The sequence below is a fragment of the Nicotiana attenuata genome, unplaced genomic scaffold (genome assembly GCF_001879085.1).
Source record: "Nicotiana attenuata strain UT unplaced genomic scaffold, NIATTr2, whole genome shotgun sequence".
In the NCBI taxonomy this organism is placed as follows: domain Eukaryota; kingdom Viridiplantae; phylum Streptophyta; class Magnoliopsida; order Solanales; family Solanaceae; genus Nicotiana; species Nicotiana attenuata.
The window spans coordinates 71424-90455 of NW_017672649.1; the positions used below are offsets into that span (position 1 = coordinate 71424).

The window sequence follows — 19032 nt, forward strand, 5'->3', positions numbered from 1 at the left end:
GCTCTTGAGCACTACTCGTCTCACGAGTATTCCATTTTATTTGGTCTAATATTTATTAAGTTCAACTAAGATTCGCCCTTTAATTCATCATTAATTGGTATAATTAAAAGGTTTAGCACTTTTATGCTCAAGCACTTTGCATGTGTATACTAATTCTTTAGTATAACATTTTACATGACATAAATAACATGATAAAAAATGATGTTATTTTAGTGAGCTTATGTTGAAATCAAAATGATCTTTTTGAATGAGCTGAATTTTCATGCATTACGCAATATAAAAAGGTCATAATTTATGATCGAATATTGGATGCCAAGGGTTATACTTTAGAGCTATAGGCTATAAAATCGATATTCCAACGGACTATTTCGACCAATTCTATATGTCGTTAAAGAAACTTGTTGAATTAAATATTTTTTAAAGGGTAGTTGAAGGAAGAAGGAAATCCACCGATAGTGAGGGTGAAAAGGATTGGTCTTGTGTCTCTTTACAAATTGTTTTAGTTTTATGATCCTTTTTTTTTTTTTATACATGGAAGATTTACTTTTTCACGTAAAAGATATGTCTTTTACACATAAGATCTAAAAAAGTCATTTTCTTAATTTTAAAATTGTAAAGGGCATGAGGTACAAATAGCACGAAAATGAATGGGTTTTTCCAAATATATCCGCGGAAGTGGGTGTTTTCTATTACTTAGACTAAGATGCTCATGTTATATAAACTTAAAGGACAAATGTTGCTCAGAGTATATTCAGACAACAAAGTTAAACTTACCCTCGGGATAATTTTGGCTAAAAACTCTAAAGAGCTCACCAAGAATAATCTAGAATCTATTGAGAAAGAACTCAATAAGAATAATCAGTATTGATGATAAGTAAAACAAGTAGGTAGTATCACAATATGCAATCAATTGGAGAAACAATTAAAAGCATCTAAATTTACTAATACTGGGTTGTTGTTGTATTAAATTTACATATCTAATAATATAATCTTAATACAACAACAACAACCCTGTATTGCAGCACCTATGATACAGTTGAACTTAGCACAGCTACCATATTAGTAAGTTTATAAGACACTGCAGATTATATTAGTAGATATGTAAATTTAATACAACAACAACAACCCAGTATAATCCCACCGGTAGGGTCTGGGGAGGGTAGTATGTACGCAGACCTTACCCCTACCCTGGGGTAGAAACTGTTTCCGATAGACCCTCGGCATCCCTCCCTCCAAGAACTTCCCACCTTGCTCTTGGGATGACTCGAACTCACAACCTCTTGGTTGGAAGTGGAGGGTGCTCACCACTAGAGCAACCCACTCCTGTCCAGATATGTAAATTTAATAGTAAATCCTCATACTGTGTAGACAACTATAACCAATGAAGCCTGTCAAATACCTGAAATATCAAAGGGAAAAAAAAAGGCCAAGTGTTCAAAGATAAAATGGACCTTGCTGCCACAATGCTAATAGTTCAGACCTAACAGACACCAGTAACTGAGGCCTTTCCTAATTTGATTAAGGTAAATTTAAGTGAAAACATCACTGCCTCCCAGCCTCCCCTACAACCTTAAGCATGAAAAGTACAAAAAGCCAAGAATAGATAAATGGACACCTTAAACTCTTCCATGTAAAATTTTTAAGGCCGAGACTAACTTATGTTGTACAACAGAAATGCTAAAAGAATCAGGGAAAAAGAATCCACGGAAACATAACAAAAACCATTGGTTATCTGTCGGATTACTTCCTCGATTTCTTCCTTGATTTGGATGAAGCCTTTGGTTGCTCGGTTCCTGCATTCTGAGAGGCTCCTTTTGGATTAGCTGGCTGGTTTGATTTCGTATCACTGCTGCTCGCTGCCTCTTTAGCCACTGCACCCTGAGAACCTCTAATTTGAGCTGCTCTCTTGTCCTTTCTCTTTGGTCTGTAACTAGACCTCTCCCTCTTGGGAAGCCACCTTTCTGGATCAGGTGGAGGTCCTGGATTGGCCGGGTCAAAGCCCTTTGGATATTTTGGCTTTCTCTTCCTCTTTTTCTTCGCCTTATCCTTGTTCTTTGCTTCATATATTTCAGTCGCAGCAGCAGTTGGACCTTTCTCGGCATGCTTGGCACCAGAAGTTTTCTCCAAACTGTCCACATCTATTGCTTTCAAACCAGGTAGTGGTTTTAGCTTCTTCTCGTAAGCTTCTGCCTTCTCAACATCTCCATGGGCAGCAGTCTGGATCAATCCAACTAAAGCCTCAATACTTCCATGGCTTTTTACTAGCTCCTCGTACAGCCGTGCTGCCTCCTCCTTCCTTCCATGCCTGAGCTTGAAAGCAGCAGCCTCCTGCATGATGATATTGAGCTTATTGTCTTCAGTCATGGCATTTGACCACCACCTGATTGCGGAATCAAACACAGCATCGGCACCATCGATATCTCCCGCTCGTTCCTTGAGAGAAACAAGGGTGGCAACAGTTGCAGGTTTGTGTTGAATGTCGGGTATTTTTGCCAAGGAATCGGCTGCAATCTGGGGGTGGCCAGCAGCTGCAGCTACCTGAGCCCTTGCAAGCAGGATAATATTGGACTTGTCAGGAAACTTATCTGCATACTGTCCAAGTATTTCTTCAGCTTTAACAGCCTTGTTCTCTCTCACATGTACAGCAGCTTGAAGGAGTACAGGCATCAAGCTACCAGGGAATATCCCAGGTAGAGCACCAACGAGTTCTCTAGCCTGTAACGATCAAATGACAAAAATAAAATTCTAAAAAAGAATGTGAGGATAAACAGTAGCAGTTGGGTGTCTAGTGTCTACTCCTTGTTTATTAATGCATCAAATGATAAAAGGAGAACTATCATGAACAGATGCAACATCTCAGAATATACCTGATCCATCTTATTAGAATGAAGAAGAAGCAGCACCCTATTGGTGTATATTGCTTCACGTTGCTTCTGCGAGAGCTTCAAGTCCAGTCCCCGAGCAAGCTGGAACTTCTCTGGTCCATCACTTTTCTCAATTAGCTTATCAAGTTTCCTTAGGCCATCAGAGACGTCTTTAGGACCCTTTAAAGCAATGAGATTATTTACTGCCACCGCAAGTGAAGAATCGTCAGCCAAATTTCTTTTGACAAGATCAGTATAAGCTGCAACAGCCTCTTGGGTGTTCCCTAGAATCTGGAGAAAAAAAAGAAATTTGCATAATTGCAACTTATCAAAGGAAAAGAAGACTAGTCAAACTCATGTTAAATAATTACCTGTTGTACATATGCAATTTGAACAGCTATAGGTGCCAATTCAATTTCAACATCATCATCAGCAAAATTCTCTTCCATTAGTGTTTCCTGACCAATTCTGTATTTTCAATGTCCAAAATAAGATATTCATCTTTAGTTATATTTTCATTTCATTCATTCAGAAATTAAGTTTCACAGAGACTGGCAAAGAAGTGCCAATGTTTTACCACATTTGATTTGAGACCTCCTTTTTTTTTCTATTTTTTTTTTTTGAAAAGGTAAAATATTTGTATATTGAGAACACACTACACAAAGGGTGTGTAGTCCCCCATATTTACAGGAACCAAAACAAACTCCTAGTTCTTAGTCTTCTTATAAGGATTCTAATACATCAAAAATAGATTCGGGTTCTTCTAAGACTTCTTGTTTACACCAAAAATAGAACAGGACGAGACATTTCATTTTCAATTTTTGGATGCTACTGGTCTTTCCAAACATCTTTGATTTCTTTCTTCCCAAATTCCCAAATTTGATTTGAGACCTCTAAAAGTGCATAACCAACAACTTCTTCCAAAAAAATAGGTTCCAACAATTGAAGTAAACCTTAAAATAGACGAAGGACAAAATTTCATTCTACGACTATTCCAACTGAATAGAGCAGATTGCAGTTTGCCGGGCCCGGAACTAAAATATTGTAAATTTTGACTCAAGAGACAAAAATAGGTGGAAAAAATTGTTGAGGACCATATTTTTTTTTGATAAGTTAAATTGTATTAATCAAAAGGAAGAGAACTCCCGTATACAGGAAGTATACCAAAAAGTAGGGAATTTACATCAGAACAAGATTCTATACAAAAGACACCCAATCTTCTAAACAAGTAGGGGATATATGAGTGCACCAAAAAGCGATCAAAGATAAAAGACTATTCTTAAGATGTGAAAAAGGAGACTCAATCCCCTCAAAAGCTCTCCTATTTCTCTCCCCCCAAACTATCCACATGAGAGCTAGCGAGGCGAACTTCCACGCCTTTTGCTTTCTTCTTCTACGGAAACCGGCCCAGCTATATAACATTTCCTTTACAGTGGTTGGCATTCAGGATTTGCCCTCCATAAAGCCGAGGACACAGGGCAATGTAACAAAAGATGATCAACTTCTTCCCCTGAGCTTTTACACATGTAGCACCAACTAACAAGTGTAATTCCACTCTTTCGCAGATTTTCAGCAGTCAAAATCACTCCCCTCGCCGCTAGCCATACAAAAAAGCACACCTTCGTGGTCGCCTTAGGAATCCAGATCGAGGAGTATGGAAAAGTGGCCTCCTCTCTCACCAACATACTCTGGTAAAAGGACTTTACGGTGAACAAACTATCGCCACGCAAACACCATCTCCAAGAATCACAAGATGGCTGGGGCCTGTCTTGCCCATATAGCAGTGTCAACAAATCTTAGAGCTCCGCAATCTTGCATGTTCCTTCTAAATGAGAGGTCCCATACTACCCCCCCCCCCCTCATGCTCATTACGAATCTGTTGGACCATCGATTCCTTCAGTGATGTTGCCACTGAAGGCTTCCCAATTCTTCATGCTGCTCCTCCACATGTGTTGAGGACCATATTATGTATAACGCATCTAAAACATGCGCTATACCTTAAAGGCCAATTACGCCTTTAAGATATAGCGCATGTAATATCTGCGCTATACTCGGTATTTGCAACCATAATAATTGACTGCATAGCGCATCAATTATATGCGCTATGCATACTCCTCCCAATCCTCTGGTATGTTCTTTATTTCAAAAAAATCACATAAAACGTGATCTATGAGTTATCTTTTCAGTATAATTAATTTAACTTGGAAATTAACCCATGTAACTCTGTGAGTTTATGTATATTCATGTATTTTTGACTTATTTTACTCTCTGGCAGAATCTGTATTAGGAATTAGTACAAATATTTAAGTGTAAATTGATTAAGGTAGGTATGTAGTTTTCAATGCCATAGTCTACTTTATCCTCTAGGGAACATACTTGTCGATAGTATAAAAAGTTAGGCTAATACTCTGTTTTTTTTTTTTTTTGAGATGGTAACATATTGTACATTATAATAAAGTCAGTACATAGGTTGTAGTGAAACCATATTTACAAGTGAATAGCCAAAAGGAAAAAAAACTTGGTCCTCAGGCCTAACAAGATTCTAGGACATCTAGGATTAAAACTGTATCTTTTGTGTAGATTTATTTACACCAAAAGCAAAACACAATTAAGCTTGATCTTCTGCATAGAGTTTCTTCTATCCTCGAAACATCTGGAATTCCTTTCTTTCCATATCGTCCACCAAATACATGCTGGAGTTTTTGAGATGGTAACATATTGTATATTATAATAAAATCAGTACATAGGTTGTAGTGAAACCATATTTACAAGTGAATAGCCAAAAGGAAAAAAAAAAATTAGTCCTCAGGCCTAACAAGATTCTAGGTATCTTCTGTGTAGATTTGTTTACACCAAAAGCAAAACACAATTAAGCTTGATCTTCTGCACAGAGTTTCTTCTATCCTCGAAACATCTGGAATTCCTTTCTTTCCATATCGTCCACCAAATACATGCTGGGATTGTTCTCCATTTGTCTCTGTCTCTCGCTCCAGTTCCAGCTTCATCCCAACTAAATAGAACTTTAGTAATCTTACAAGGCATTGTCCAAACTATGCCCCTAAGGTTAATAAAGATCTTCTTAGCTGGTCAGTTATCTTACAATGTAAAAATAGATGGCTAACATCTTCTCCACATAAGTGACATTTCAAGCACAATTGAATCCCTCTCTTTATAAGATTATCTTGCGTCAGCACTGCCTCCTTTGCTAGTAACCAAGAAACACATGCTACCTTATAGGGAATCCTGTTTTTCCATATATGCTTCCAAGGCCTGTTGTTAATCTGCATGTTAGCTTGATTCAGGATCTTGTATGTTGCGTTCACCTTATAAGTGCCACTGTTATGTCCCTGCTACCTTATTGTGTCCACCCCACGTTGTAGACCTATGAATCTTTCTTGATATTTTTAAAAGTCAGTGATTCTGGCCACCTCCCAGTCATTCAAGCTTCTTCTGAAAACAAGTGTCCATCCTTGAGGGGACCACATTTCAGCCACTGTGTTCTTTTTTTTTTTTTGATGAAGTAATGAGTTATATAGAAAAAGGCATCAAGAAAATGCAAGAAGTACAAGAGGGGGAAAGAGTCAGCTTTGATACAAAAAAAGAAAAGAAATACTAGGCTAAAGCAAAAGAGCTGACAAAATCCAAAAAGTTAATATGGCAATCTACAGGGGCTAAATACTGCCAACTAAATAACCAAAGGAGACATCTAGCTTTAAGTGTGTGTGTTGGAGTTGATATCCCATCAAAACATCTGCGATTCCTTTCTGTCCAGACACACCAAAAGATACAAGCAGGGATCATCTGCCAGACTTTTCTGATGACTCTATCAACTTTCCAACCAGACCAGCATTCATAGACTTCTCTGATGCTTTGTGGCATGACCCAACTGAGACCAAAGATAGAAAGAAACATGCACCATATGTCTGAGGCAACTGAGCAATGTAGCAAAAGGTGTCTGTTGGACTCTGAATGTTGCCGGCACATAAAACATTTGTTAACAATTGGCATACCTCTTCTGTTAAGGTTGTCCTGTGTTAAACAAGATTCATTAAGGGCTATCCAGCTGAAGCAAATGATCTTTGGGGGAAGGCTTGTCTTCCAGATGTACTTCCAAGACCATCTATCAATGATTTCATTAGTTGAGCATAAATGAGAGTACCCTGCTTTCACTGAGTAGAGGCCATCCATCCACTTAGTATTGTCAGCAATGTTGTGGTTGACTGAGTATCCCTCTAATTTAGCCAGGAGACTCAACAACTGTGGAATTTCCTAGTCTTGGAAGTCCCTTCTGAATTGGATTTGCCAGCAATTGTGTTGCCAATTCTGAGAGATAGAGGAATCTTGATCATTAGCTATATGGTAGAGTTTTGAGAATTCATTCATTAGGACAGTCCCTTGTAACCATCTATCCTTCCAAAACCTGATGTTGATGCCATTTCTTAACTTGAAAGAGGTATTCGTAGAGAATTCATTCCAAAGTTTCCTGATAAATTTCCAAGGCCCTACTCCATATGGTCTTCTTGACAGATTGGTGCACCAGTGGCTTTGAGATCCATGAATTGCAGATACCACCTGTTTCCATAGCGTATTCCCTTCTTGACAATATCTCCATAGCCACTTCATAAGCATGCACTTGTTATGTATGTTGAGGTCCCTGATACCTAGTCCACCAAGTTGCTTTGGCATGGTAACTTTTGACCATTTGACTAAGTGAAGTTTGTGACACTTGCTGCCTCCTTCCCAGATAAAGGTTCTTCTGATTTTATCCAACTGCTTGACTACCTTGTTCGGAATTGGAATCAGAGACATGAGATAAGTAGGAATACTATCCAATACACTATTAATGAGTGTCAATCTTCCCCCCATAGAAAGATATTGTCTTTGCCAAGAGGCTAACTTTGTTTCAAACTTCACAATCACACCACTCCAAACTTCAGTTGATTTAAATTTGGCACCAAGTGGGAGTCCCAAATATGTAGTTGGTAGTGCAGCTATATCACAAGATAGGATTCCGGCTAATTCATCAAGGTTGGGGACATTGTTGACTGGATATACCTTGCTTTTCAACATATTGATATGCAAGCCTGATATATCCTCAAAAAAACGTTGTAAAGTGAGATTGAGATATAATACTTGAGATCTCTCTGCCCCGCAGAAAACTGAGTGTATCATCAGCGTACAAAAGATGGGAGACAGAGAGAGAACTCTCAGGATTCAGGCTNATATATATAATAATTAATTTTATAAACTGAAAATGCATATAAAATTAACCAAATAAACTGAAAATATAACATATATATAATAATTAATTTTATAAACTGAAATACCCATTAAAAAATCAAATAAACTGAAAATATAACACATATATATAATAATAATTAATTTTATAAACTGAAAATACGTATAAAATTAATCAAATAAACTGAAAATATAACATATATATATAATTAATTTTATAAACTGAAGTACATATAAAATTAATCAAATAAACTGAAAATATAACATAATATATAGTAATAATTAATTTTAGAAACTGAAACACACATTAAACAAATCAAATAAACTGAAAATAATATATATATATATATATATAATAATTAATTTTATAAACTAAAATACATATTAAAATTAATAAATAAGAAGAATAAAAGGGGGGAAAAACCAACGCCTGCCCTAGCGCAGACACTGGTCGAGAAAAACTGAAAAAGAGGAGAGAGAAGAAGAATAAAAGATGAAAAATTACCTAGAGGCTGAACCCTAGTTGGCTGCTGCTGCTAACGTTCATCAGAAGAAGAAGAAGAAAGAAGAATAAAAGAGAAAAATTACCTGGAGGCTGAACCCTAGTTGGCTGCTGCTGCTAACGCTCAATTTTTGGCAAGACAAAGAAGGTCTTTTCACTTTGGCTCTGTTTTGTATAACAAAAAGAAAGACCCAAACTTTTTTCTTTTTCAAAATGGCCCCTCTTAACAAAAGCGAGCGCTTCTGCGCTTCTCGCTTCTGGGTCGCTTCTCGCTTTTTTGGCTGAAGCGATCGCTTCTGCTGGTCGTGTCGCTTCAGTAAGGAAAAAGCGGCAGCTTCTCGCTTCGCCTCGCTTCGCGCTTAAAGCGACGAAGCGCTCGCTTTTCAAAACACTACCAAGTGGGAGTCCCAAATATGTAGTTGGTAGTGCAGCTATATCACAAGATAGGATTCCGGCTAATTCATCAAGGTTGGGGACATTGTTGACCGGATATACCTTGCTTTTCAACGTATTGATATGCAAGCCTGAGATAGCCTCAAAAAGTTGTAAAGTGAGATTGAGATATAATACTTGAGATCTCTCTGCCCCACAGAAAATGAGTATATCATCAGCGTATAAAAGATGGGAGACAGAGAGAAATCTCAGGATTCAGGCTTACATGAAAACCATTGAGCCACTATAGTTGTTTGGCTTTGTTAAGCATCTTGCTCAGACCCTCCATGGCCAAAATAAAGAGGAAAGATGAGAGGGGATCATCCTGTCTCAAACCCTTCTGTGGAGAGAAAAAACCCACTGGTCCCCTGTTAACAAGAACGGAATATTTTACTGTAGTGATGCAAAACTTAATCCACTTTAGCCACCTATTCCCAAAGCCCATCTTCTTGAGAACTGCTAAGAGATAAAACCAGTTTAGCTTATTAAAGGCCTTCTCCACATCCAATTTGCATAGAATACCCGGCCTACCACTCTTAAGTTGGCAATCCAAAACCTCATTTGCAATAAGGGCTGCATCAGTGATCTGTCTGCCCTTGATAAACGCATTTTGATGCCCAGAGACCAAACCACCTATCACCTTCTTGAGCCTTTCTGCTAGGATCTTAGCAACTATTTTATACAGACTACCAATCAGACTATAATCTTTAAGCTCTATAGCTCCCTTCTTTTTGGAGATCAAGGCCATGAAGGAAGCATTGCAAGACCTCACCATGTTTATTTGTTGATGTTGTGCCAGAAAATATATATCAAGGAAGAGGTCCTTTAAGCATCCATCTCCCAGCCAGTTATCTTTCCAGAAAGAGGTTTTATTGCCATCTTGCACTTTAATTGATGAGTGGTTCTTTAGAATAGGCCAGAGTGGCCTGATAGATCTCCATAAGCTAACTCCATATGCTGTATTTACTTCCTTTGTTATCCATTTGTCTTCCTCGCCATATTTGGCTTTGATCACATTACCCCATAAGGCTTGGGGTTCTTGAGAATACCTCCATAACCATTTCATCTTGAGAGCCTTGCTATGATCCTTCAAATTCCTGATGTCTAGTCCACCATGAGCTCTGCCAACTATAAGAGATTTCCACTTGACTAAGTGAAAACCCCTTTTTTCTCTGTTCCCTTGCCACAAAAAGGACCTCCATAGTTTGTCCAATCTCTGTATGAGTCCTGCCGGAATAGGAAAGAGAGACATCATATATGTTGGTAGTGCATCTAAGACTGAGTTGATGAGGGTGAGTCTTCCTCTCATTGATAGGTACTAGGATTTCCATCTGGACAGCTTCTTCTCACACTTTTCAATAACATTGTTCCATATCTCTTTGGATTTAGATTTGGCACCCAAAGGCATGCCAAGATAGATGGTAGGTAGTGTTTCAACTTCACCTCCCAAGATTAGTGCCAACTATTCCATGTCAGGTACTTCATTTATTGGGTAAAGATGACTCTTTTTCCAGTAAACATGAAGTCCTGAGATCCCTTCAAACAGTACTAAAATAACTTTTAAAACCTCAGTTGCTCCTTTTCTGCGTCACAAAAGATTAATGTGTCATCAGCATATTGAAGGTGTATGATCTCCAAACTATTATTTCCACTTCTTGCAACCTCAAACCTTTGATCCACCCATTGCTTTTTACTATTTTAACCATGTTATTCAGACCTTCCATGACTATTATGAAGAGAAAGGGATATAAAGAATCACCCTGCCTTAAACCTCTATGGGCTGGAAAAAAACCCTCAGGAGATCCATTTATGAGGATTGAAAATTTGACAGTTGAGATACAATATTTCACCCAGTTGATCCATTTCACCCCAAACCCCATTTGGCTAAGCATATTTAGCAAGAAATTCCAATTTACATGATCATATGCTTTTTCGATGTCTAGTTTGCAAAGAATTCCTGGCTTCTGCTGTTTGGTTCTTGAATCCACATCTTCGTTGGCAATCAAAACAGCATCCATTATTTGCCTTCTTTTGATGAAGGCCATCTGTTGTGAATCCACCAATTTCTCCATAACTCCTTTGAGCCTCTCAGTCAAAACTTCTGAGATTAGCTTATATACACTGCCTATCAAGCTTATAGGCCTGAAATCTCTCAGTTCCTTTGCACCTACCTTCTTGGGGATCAGAGCTATATATGATGCGTTAAAACTTGTTTCAAAGATTTTGTGGGGAGTGAAAATTGTGAAAAACCTCCATAATGTCCTACTTCAATATAACCCAACATTTAATGAAAAAACCCATTGTGAACCCATCAAGTCCAGGAGCTACACATCTTCAAAACCCCCAACACCTCTTGTTCATCAAAGGCTTTTTTTTAAGAACTCCTTTTCCTCTTCAGATATTTTAGGACATATATCATAGTTGCACCCAGGTCTCCACTCTTCATTCTCTATATATAACTCTTTGTAAAAGTCAATGATCTCAGTCTTGATTCTTTGTGTCTCTACAATTGTTTCTTCTTGGATCATTAACTGATCAATGTTATTGCTTCTCTTGTGTGCATTAGCAGTTTATGGAAGAAACTTGTATTCCTGTCCCCCTCCTTTAGCCAAAGAGCTCTGGATCTCTACCTCCATGCAATTTCTTCATTTTTCAGGTGTTCCTCATATTCCATGAGAAGAGAGTCCTTCTTCACTGATTCCTCTTCTGTTAGAGCTCTATTTTAGAGTAGAGTCCAGCATTGCCAATTGATTTAGCAAGTTGGTCTTTTGCAATACCAAATTCCCCTGGCTACTTCTACTCCATTCCTTCAGCTTACCTTTGAGTGCTTTCATTTTGCAAGCTAAGATGAAATCTAGCCTCCCTGAAAATTCAAAAGATGTCCGCCATTCTTTGATTCTATCTATGAAGCCTTCTGTCCACCAAGCTAATAATCTGTTTTTTAGAAAGAAGGTCATCATTTGTTCTTTGGGAAAGTCATCATTTTTAATTGCCCAATACAAAAAGGTTTCCAAGTCACTCAATTCGACTATTACTGCATTAGAGATCAAACACAAAATGATAGGTCCAATGTTCAACCAAAAACAACCCTTAAGTCTAGCCTCGGTACAAGTATAACAAGAAGGAGGGGGGTATACATAGCGCATATAATTGATGCGCTATGCAGTCAATTATTATGGATGCAAATATCGAGTATAACGCATCTAAAACATGCAAGCGCATATAATTGATGCGTTATGCAGTCAATTATTATGGCTGCAAATACCGAGTATAGCGCATCTAAAAATGCGCTATATCAAAAAAACATGCGCTATATCTTAACGGGGTAATTGGTCGTCAAGGTATAGCGCATGTTTTAGATGCATTATACATAATATGGTCCTCAACACTTTTTTCCACCTATTTTTGTCTCTTGAGTCAAAATCTATAATATGGTCGTTATTTTGGCTTAGTACCATTGGATAATGAGATAGAATTTGCAACAATCACCAAAAAACAAAAACAGAACTAGTAGAACAGGGCAGAACCAGTGAACAGAAGTTTTTTTTTAAAAAAACAGAGCAGTAGCATAACTAGAAAACAGGGTAGAATAGAGAAAAGAAGAACCGAAAAGAATTAGAAAAGAAGAAGAGAAAGAGAAGACGAGAAACAAGAGGAGTCGAGAGGAAGCAGGTAAACTGGAGAAAAGCAGAAGAGGAAGAGAAGAGAAGAGAACCTTGAGAGAATAAGAAAAGAATGGAAGAAGAGATGTCACAGGATGTTTTGGCTTGTAGCAGTAGCGAGAAATGTTTTGGAAGAAAGGTGCGTAAGTGCATTTGCAATTTTTTTAGAAAAAACCCTAGGCAGCAACTGGACCTCGCTTAAGCGAGCTTTTCTCGCTTTTTTTCCTCGCCTCGCTTGTCGCTTTTTTGCCTGAAGCGATCGCTTTTTTTCAGATGCCTCGCTTTAGGTCTGAAAAGCGCAGACCTTGCGCCTCGCCTCGCTTCAGCGCTTTAAGCGAGAAGCGCTCGCTTTTAATAACCCTGAATATACCTCAGGTATTTGTAGCCATAATAATTGACTGCATAGCGCATCAAATACCTGTGGTATATCTTAACGGGGTTCCTAATATGAAAGCATCATTTGCATGATCCTGGAAATTGGAATAGGTAAAGTACTTCTTTGATTACTAATAAAAAGTACAGTAGACAAAATAAGAAGATATAGAAGCTTTATAGACATTTTAACTCCCAAGGCACAAGCACTTTGACTGTAATGGCATGTGTATTCTATTATACTAGTTCTGAATTGTGAGTCTATCATTTCTAAGAGGTTAACAAACCAACAAAAAGTCTAACCCAGATAAGAAAATACAAAGATACTTGAGATTCTCCAGAAGTTCATAGCAACAAAAATATATCAATAGCTAAAGTACATCTTGCTACCAAATAAAACCCTCCAAATACTTTCCAAGTGAGGAAGTTTCTGATGCTTTTTTACTAGTCATAGATTGTGCATCATCAAGTGTTAACAAAATGGATAAACGTCTTGCAAATAAAGCATTTCAGGGCCTAACTGAATCTAATTCTCCCATGGTGCATTTATAAGCTATTAAAAGCTTAGTAGGGGCAAACTTACCTTCGTGCTGACAATAACAGTTGTTCTGCATCTTTGTACTTCTCCCTTTCAATTAAAGAGCAGGCAGTGTTGTAAGCCAATTCGAAACTGCTAGTTGCTTTAACTCTCAGTGAATCCAAGGTTCCCTGCACTTCAGAAGCCCTTCCAGCAGAAACCAGACCAGCAACAAGATTTATCTCCAAGGAGTCTATCTTGGACTTCTGGAGCTTTTGATAAATATCTACAGAGGCACCCATCTTTCCTAAACGATATAAAATCTGAGATTCCAACAGCATTGATTCATCACTTCCTTCATGCCCCTTCAAAGACTCTAAAGCCTCATCCAGTTTATTTTGTCGGTATAAGCAATACGCCTTGCAAGGAAAATGGAAAATGTTAATAAGAGAAACAAAATCCAAAATTGAAGAGAAAGGAACTTATTTTTCTTTTCATCAAGTAGAGGAGATGTGCAGTAAAAATAAAGCATATATACGTAAAAGATTTTGCATCAAAACTTCAAAGGGAGATCTGGTATGATCCAAGCTAATTTGGCACTGAAAATAAGCTTATGAAATGGTTAATATCCTAGTAGAGAAGATCAGATCAGGACTGATGATAGCTCTCAGATTTCCTATTACTAGAAGTCAATCAACTTCCTAAGAAAATTGGATTGCCCTTGGGAGGAATCCATAAGGATGTTTTGGTTGTAATCGTATCATTCAGGCATTCGATTAAAGACTATAGAAAGAGGGGCAAAAGAGGGCAGCCCGATGCACGACGCATCCCTGGTTCACATAGGGTCCAAGGAAGGGCCCACCCCCAAGAAGGTATGATGTAGGCATAGCGTAACACAAGTGTCATTTCACGGCTCAAAGCTGTGACCTATAGGTCATACGGAGATAGTTTTACCGTTGCTCTAAGGCTCCCCTTCAATACAAGACTATCAGAAGAAAAAATCACTGGCGCTAAAATGCTAGGAAACTGATTTATTGTAAGAGTGTTCTAATTAGCCTAACAACATACTTTGTATCTTCCGCTCTTTCTCCTCCATTCTTTTCTTAAAGATTGTTTGATGAAATTTTTAGAGCGTTCAAGATTTATAATTTTGAATAAATAGCTAGGGCAACTGGGCAAGTGATATGGGAGTTAGAAATTGTTGTAAAGTAAAATGACTTCCGTCCATAAGAGAGAGGTCAGCTTTCCCCTTTTAACAGGAGAGTTTAAGTTCTATGCACTAGCGGTGTACAAAAATATTTACACAATCAAGTCACTTATCGGGTAATTACAAGTAAATCTCTTGATAAGTATTACTGTAATTCGTAATATGGTAAAATTGGCAACTAAACTCGCTATCAAAACATTAAAATTCACTAACAGGGTAAAAAAAACTCTCTACATTTACAGTCTTCAGTAGAAAATTCCATCATACCAAGCACACCTAAGCTCCCGTTTTCCAATTCAAATCAAAGCAAATCCTAAAGCTCCCCCCCCCCCCCCAACCACACACACACGCACAAAATGGGCTATCAGTTCACAACATACATTACCTTAAAGAGGCTAAGATCAACAGAAGAAGCCTTTTTGCTAAACTCTTTAATAGCAACCAATGCTTCTTCTATACAATCTCCTTTCACTAACGCCACCACTTTACACCGTATCGCGTCCTCATCTCCAGGCGCAGCCGCAATAACTTCAAATAAAAATCATTAAAAAAACAATAAAATTCATTAAAAAATTCATTAAATGCAATTTTGGATGGAAATTCAAATTGAACTGACTTTGATCAGAAACTTTGACAGCTTGTTCATATTCAGATCGTTGGATGTGGCGATTGAGCGAAGTGAAGAGATCTTCGACGGATATAGCTGCGGTAGCAGCTGATGCCTTTGGTTTCTCTTTGGGCTTCGGAGCCATTTGTGAAGCGATTCGAGATCTTCTCCTTCTACGACTGTTTTGAGAATGCAGAAATGAGAAGTCAGAATTGAGGAGGGTTTGCTGACTGGATAATCTAATTTGGGCCTAGCTCGGGTATTTATTTGGGTTTATTTTTGGGCCCAAATCTAAGTACTAGTGGGCTGTTGGGCTGCACGCCTGCTTATTGGATCCAATCCAAGTACCAGTGCGTAACGCCAAAATTTCACGGTATAGCCAGTTTTCGGACTGGTCAATCAAAAATAGCCAGCGTTTACCGAGTCAATGAAAAATAGCCACCGTTTTGCTGCAATAGAGACCGGTCCAGCATAATATACAGGAGTTCGGTGCACTTGTGTATGAACTCCAGCATATTATGCTGGACCGGTATACTTTGCTGGCTCCAGTATATTATGTTGGAGTTCTAGTGTATTTATGCTGGAAGTCTATAGGTGTTAAACGGGCCGGGTCAGCCCGATTCCGAACAGGCCCAGACCGGTTAAAACCGGAAACGGCCCGGCCCGGTTAAAGGGGTTGGGCCGGGCTGGGTTGGGGGGGGCGCGGGTTGCTCCGTTTACTTTTTAAATACCGGTTACCCGGACCGGTACAATCCGTTAGATGAACATTGCCGTTAAATCGGTTAACCGGCCCTGCCCGGACCGGCCCAGACCGGTTTAATGGGTAAATTTTTTTTTTTAATTTTTTTTTGGGAGCTTTACATACCTGTCTAATTTTTAAAAACATAATAGTGGTATATTCTAGTATAAATATTTTATATCTTACACATACCATGAATATACCAATTATTGTATACTAATTAACATAATTTAAAATTATTGGAATTTAACATATATAACATACACATAATTTGCAAGTATGATACATGTAATAATAGTGGAATACTTTTGTCACTTTTTTGTATGTTTTACAGTGGAAATTGCTTTGAGTATATATTTTATAAGTCTTGATTATACCCTGCGTATATATTTTATACGCATTTAATATGAAAGAAATATAATTTAAATCATATAGGAGTATTATATAAGGTAAAATACCGGATCCTAGGTTAAAAAAAATATAGTGTATATATTTAGGGTATAAATGCTCAAATCATAAATATACATCAAATAAACAACTTGATACAATGTAAAAATATATAAGATAGGCATTAAATATATTTTAGTACACAATAAAAATACATAAGATATTAATTTACTTTTTAAATGCAAACTTTAATTTTGTAATTTTGAAAAAAATGTAGCACTTGCAATTTATAAGTGCTATTTTTTCCCATCTTCCTTGTATTCTTAATATTAATACAAAGTATTAATATACCTTACAATAGTTATACAAAATACAAAAAAAATAATTAAAAATACACTAAACCCGGTCCGGCCCGGCCCCCTCAACCCGTAACCCTTACGGTTCAATTTTTACCCGGATGAACCCGAACCCGTTAAGCCCCAACCCGTAACCGGCCCGGACCATAACCCGTACGGGTCCAAAAAAAGCAAACTCAGCCCGGCCCGGCCCACCCGTTTAACACCCTTAGTTCAAACCCAGCGGTCTCATCTGGGCCAAACACTAGGCCCAGTTATCCTAAACAAAGGACCTTTGGTGTCCATGCCTCAATTGGGCCTGATTTTATTTGTACAAAAATTCATTACTTAATTACTGAAAATGCAGAATACTAATCATATTTTATAAGCTAATGTATTCAACATGCTGCTAATATCAATCAACAAAAGATCAAATCCTAAACTAGTTCATGAATTATCCTATACCTAAACATGCAATCATGTTAATGACATTGAACTTCAAAATGACTTAACTGAGGATACATGCGTGCAATATACTTTCAACAGTTCAAAGTCCCAATAAATTACAACCATTATGCACTATAGACTGTCAAACCATACAGTAAACAACTAACTAATTCCATCCTTTAAACCTAAATGTTGTGACTAAGTTATAGAATAGAACTTCAATTTCAGCAAGCATAAACAAATCTGGATAGAAACTACGAAGCTAAAATAGAAGATATCAACAAAGGAAAAATCCGAAATTCTATTCAAAGCCAACAGGTTACAACTTCATCTTTGTCATTTCAAAGCTCATGAGAATACCTGGATACAGCAAAAAACAGATTGAGGTGAGGATTTCAGCAAAAAAGGTAAAACGAGATCAATAACAGCCAACAGCAGTAGCAGCTTCAACTTAATCCAGAAACTTCAGGAGAATGTTCTAAGTTTTTGCTAAAATCAAAGGAAAGTAGACTCAACCACTAATAGAATAGTAGCTGAACCTTTTTTTGAGTGTTTTTGGGGTTCGAAATTCTCTGAGTCAAATGAGTGAAGAAAGGCTCTATTTTATAGGCATCCAAAATTGCCATGTGCTGAAAAAGAATCAGGGAATTATTCCCTTCAGCCACAAAGGCATCTTTGAACAACTTGGACAGCTGACTGTCCCTCATTGGCTTCAGCATTTTGTGCTAACCAAATGAGGCCAGCTGCCCTTATTCTAGAACCTTCCAACATGGTCTTTATCCTATTTCATATTTACCTACCCTTCAAACAAACCCCTTAAGTTTTCTTTTGTTCATTTGACCCCCTAGAAGAGTCTACTGATTTACAAATCAGGCCGAAAGGAGTCAGAATCCAGATCCAAATGACAAACAGAGTTGAAATAATGCAATTTAAGCCCTAAGATTGACCTCATCAGTAAATAAAAGTGTTCATCTAATTAACCTAAATAAAACTGGATTTAAACGACTAACCATCTAAACAACAATCAAACCAGGATTAAAAAGAAACTGCAAAGAAATCCTAGAAATTAAACTACTCAGTTTATAAATCAAAACAAATTAATCAACTAAATTAACATCTAGAAATCTGACTAATACTAACTAATTGTAGAATACCGGAGAGGAACAATTAAACAAAAATGGTAGCAAAACAGAATAGTCATGCATGCATAAAATCATTCTTAAAAGAAACTTAGGTAATAATCTAGCCGAAACAACAAAATAATGAAAAGAAATAAAGAAACAAAGCGATAATTCCAACAGTTTTTAACTAAAAGTCAGACAATTAAACCATGCAAAGCAAAAAAGTTTAAAACCTAAATATGCTGATACACAGAAAATAAAGAAAAGAAGAACAAAAAGGAGGGTTATTACCTAAAAAACAAAAGAAAAATCTTCAAATAGCACTGGGTCAAGCATGGGTCCGAATCCCTCCGAAATGACTCGAAATTAACGCTAATCGGTTGCTCTTGCCAAGAACAATCGACTAGCATAAATTTCAAGCCAACACGAGCCTTGAAACTTAACGAACCAGACAGAGAAAGAAAAGAAGAAACTCGATGCTTTTCTCTTTTTTTTAGATCCGATTTTGAGAGCATTTGGTGGGGATTTTGGGGAATAGGGTAATAGCTTGATGACGAGGGGAGGTTGAGGAGTATAGGGTATCGATTTGGGTGAGTTTGGAG

At 37.6% G+C, this 19032-nt stretch overlaps 1 protein-coding gene across 1 annotated transcript; it reads right to left on the reverse strand.

Annotated features, from left to right (window-relative positions):
* Window positions 1-1377: 1377 nt before the first annotated feature.
* On the reverse strand, window positions 1378-15627 carry LOC109213962 (signal recognition particle subunit SRP72-like). The gene is made up of 6 exons (XM_019377810.1): window positions 15411-15627; window positions 15180-15322; window positions 13654-14006; window positions 3236-3332; window positions 2868-3155; window positions 1378-2715 (listed from the first exon to the last, which is right to left on the reverse strand). The coding sequence occupies exons 1-6, from the start codon at window positions 15544-15546 to the stop codon at window positions 1741-1743; spliced, it is 1992 nt and encodes a 663-aa protein (XP_019233355.1). The 5' UTR covers window positions 15547-15627; the 3' UTR covers window positions 1378-1740.
* Between the last annotated feature and the right edge of the window lie 3405 nt (window positions 15628-19032).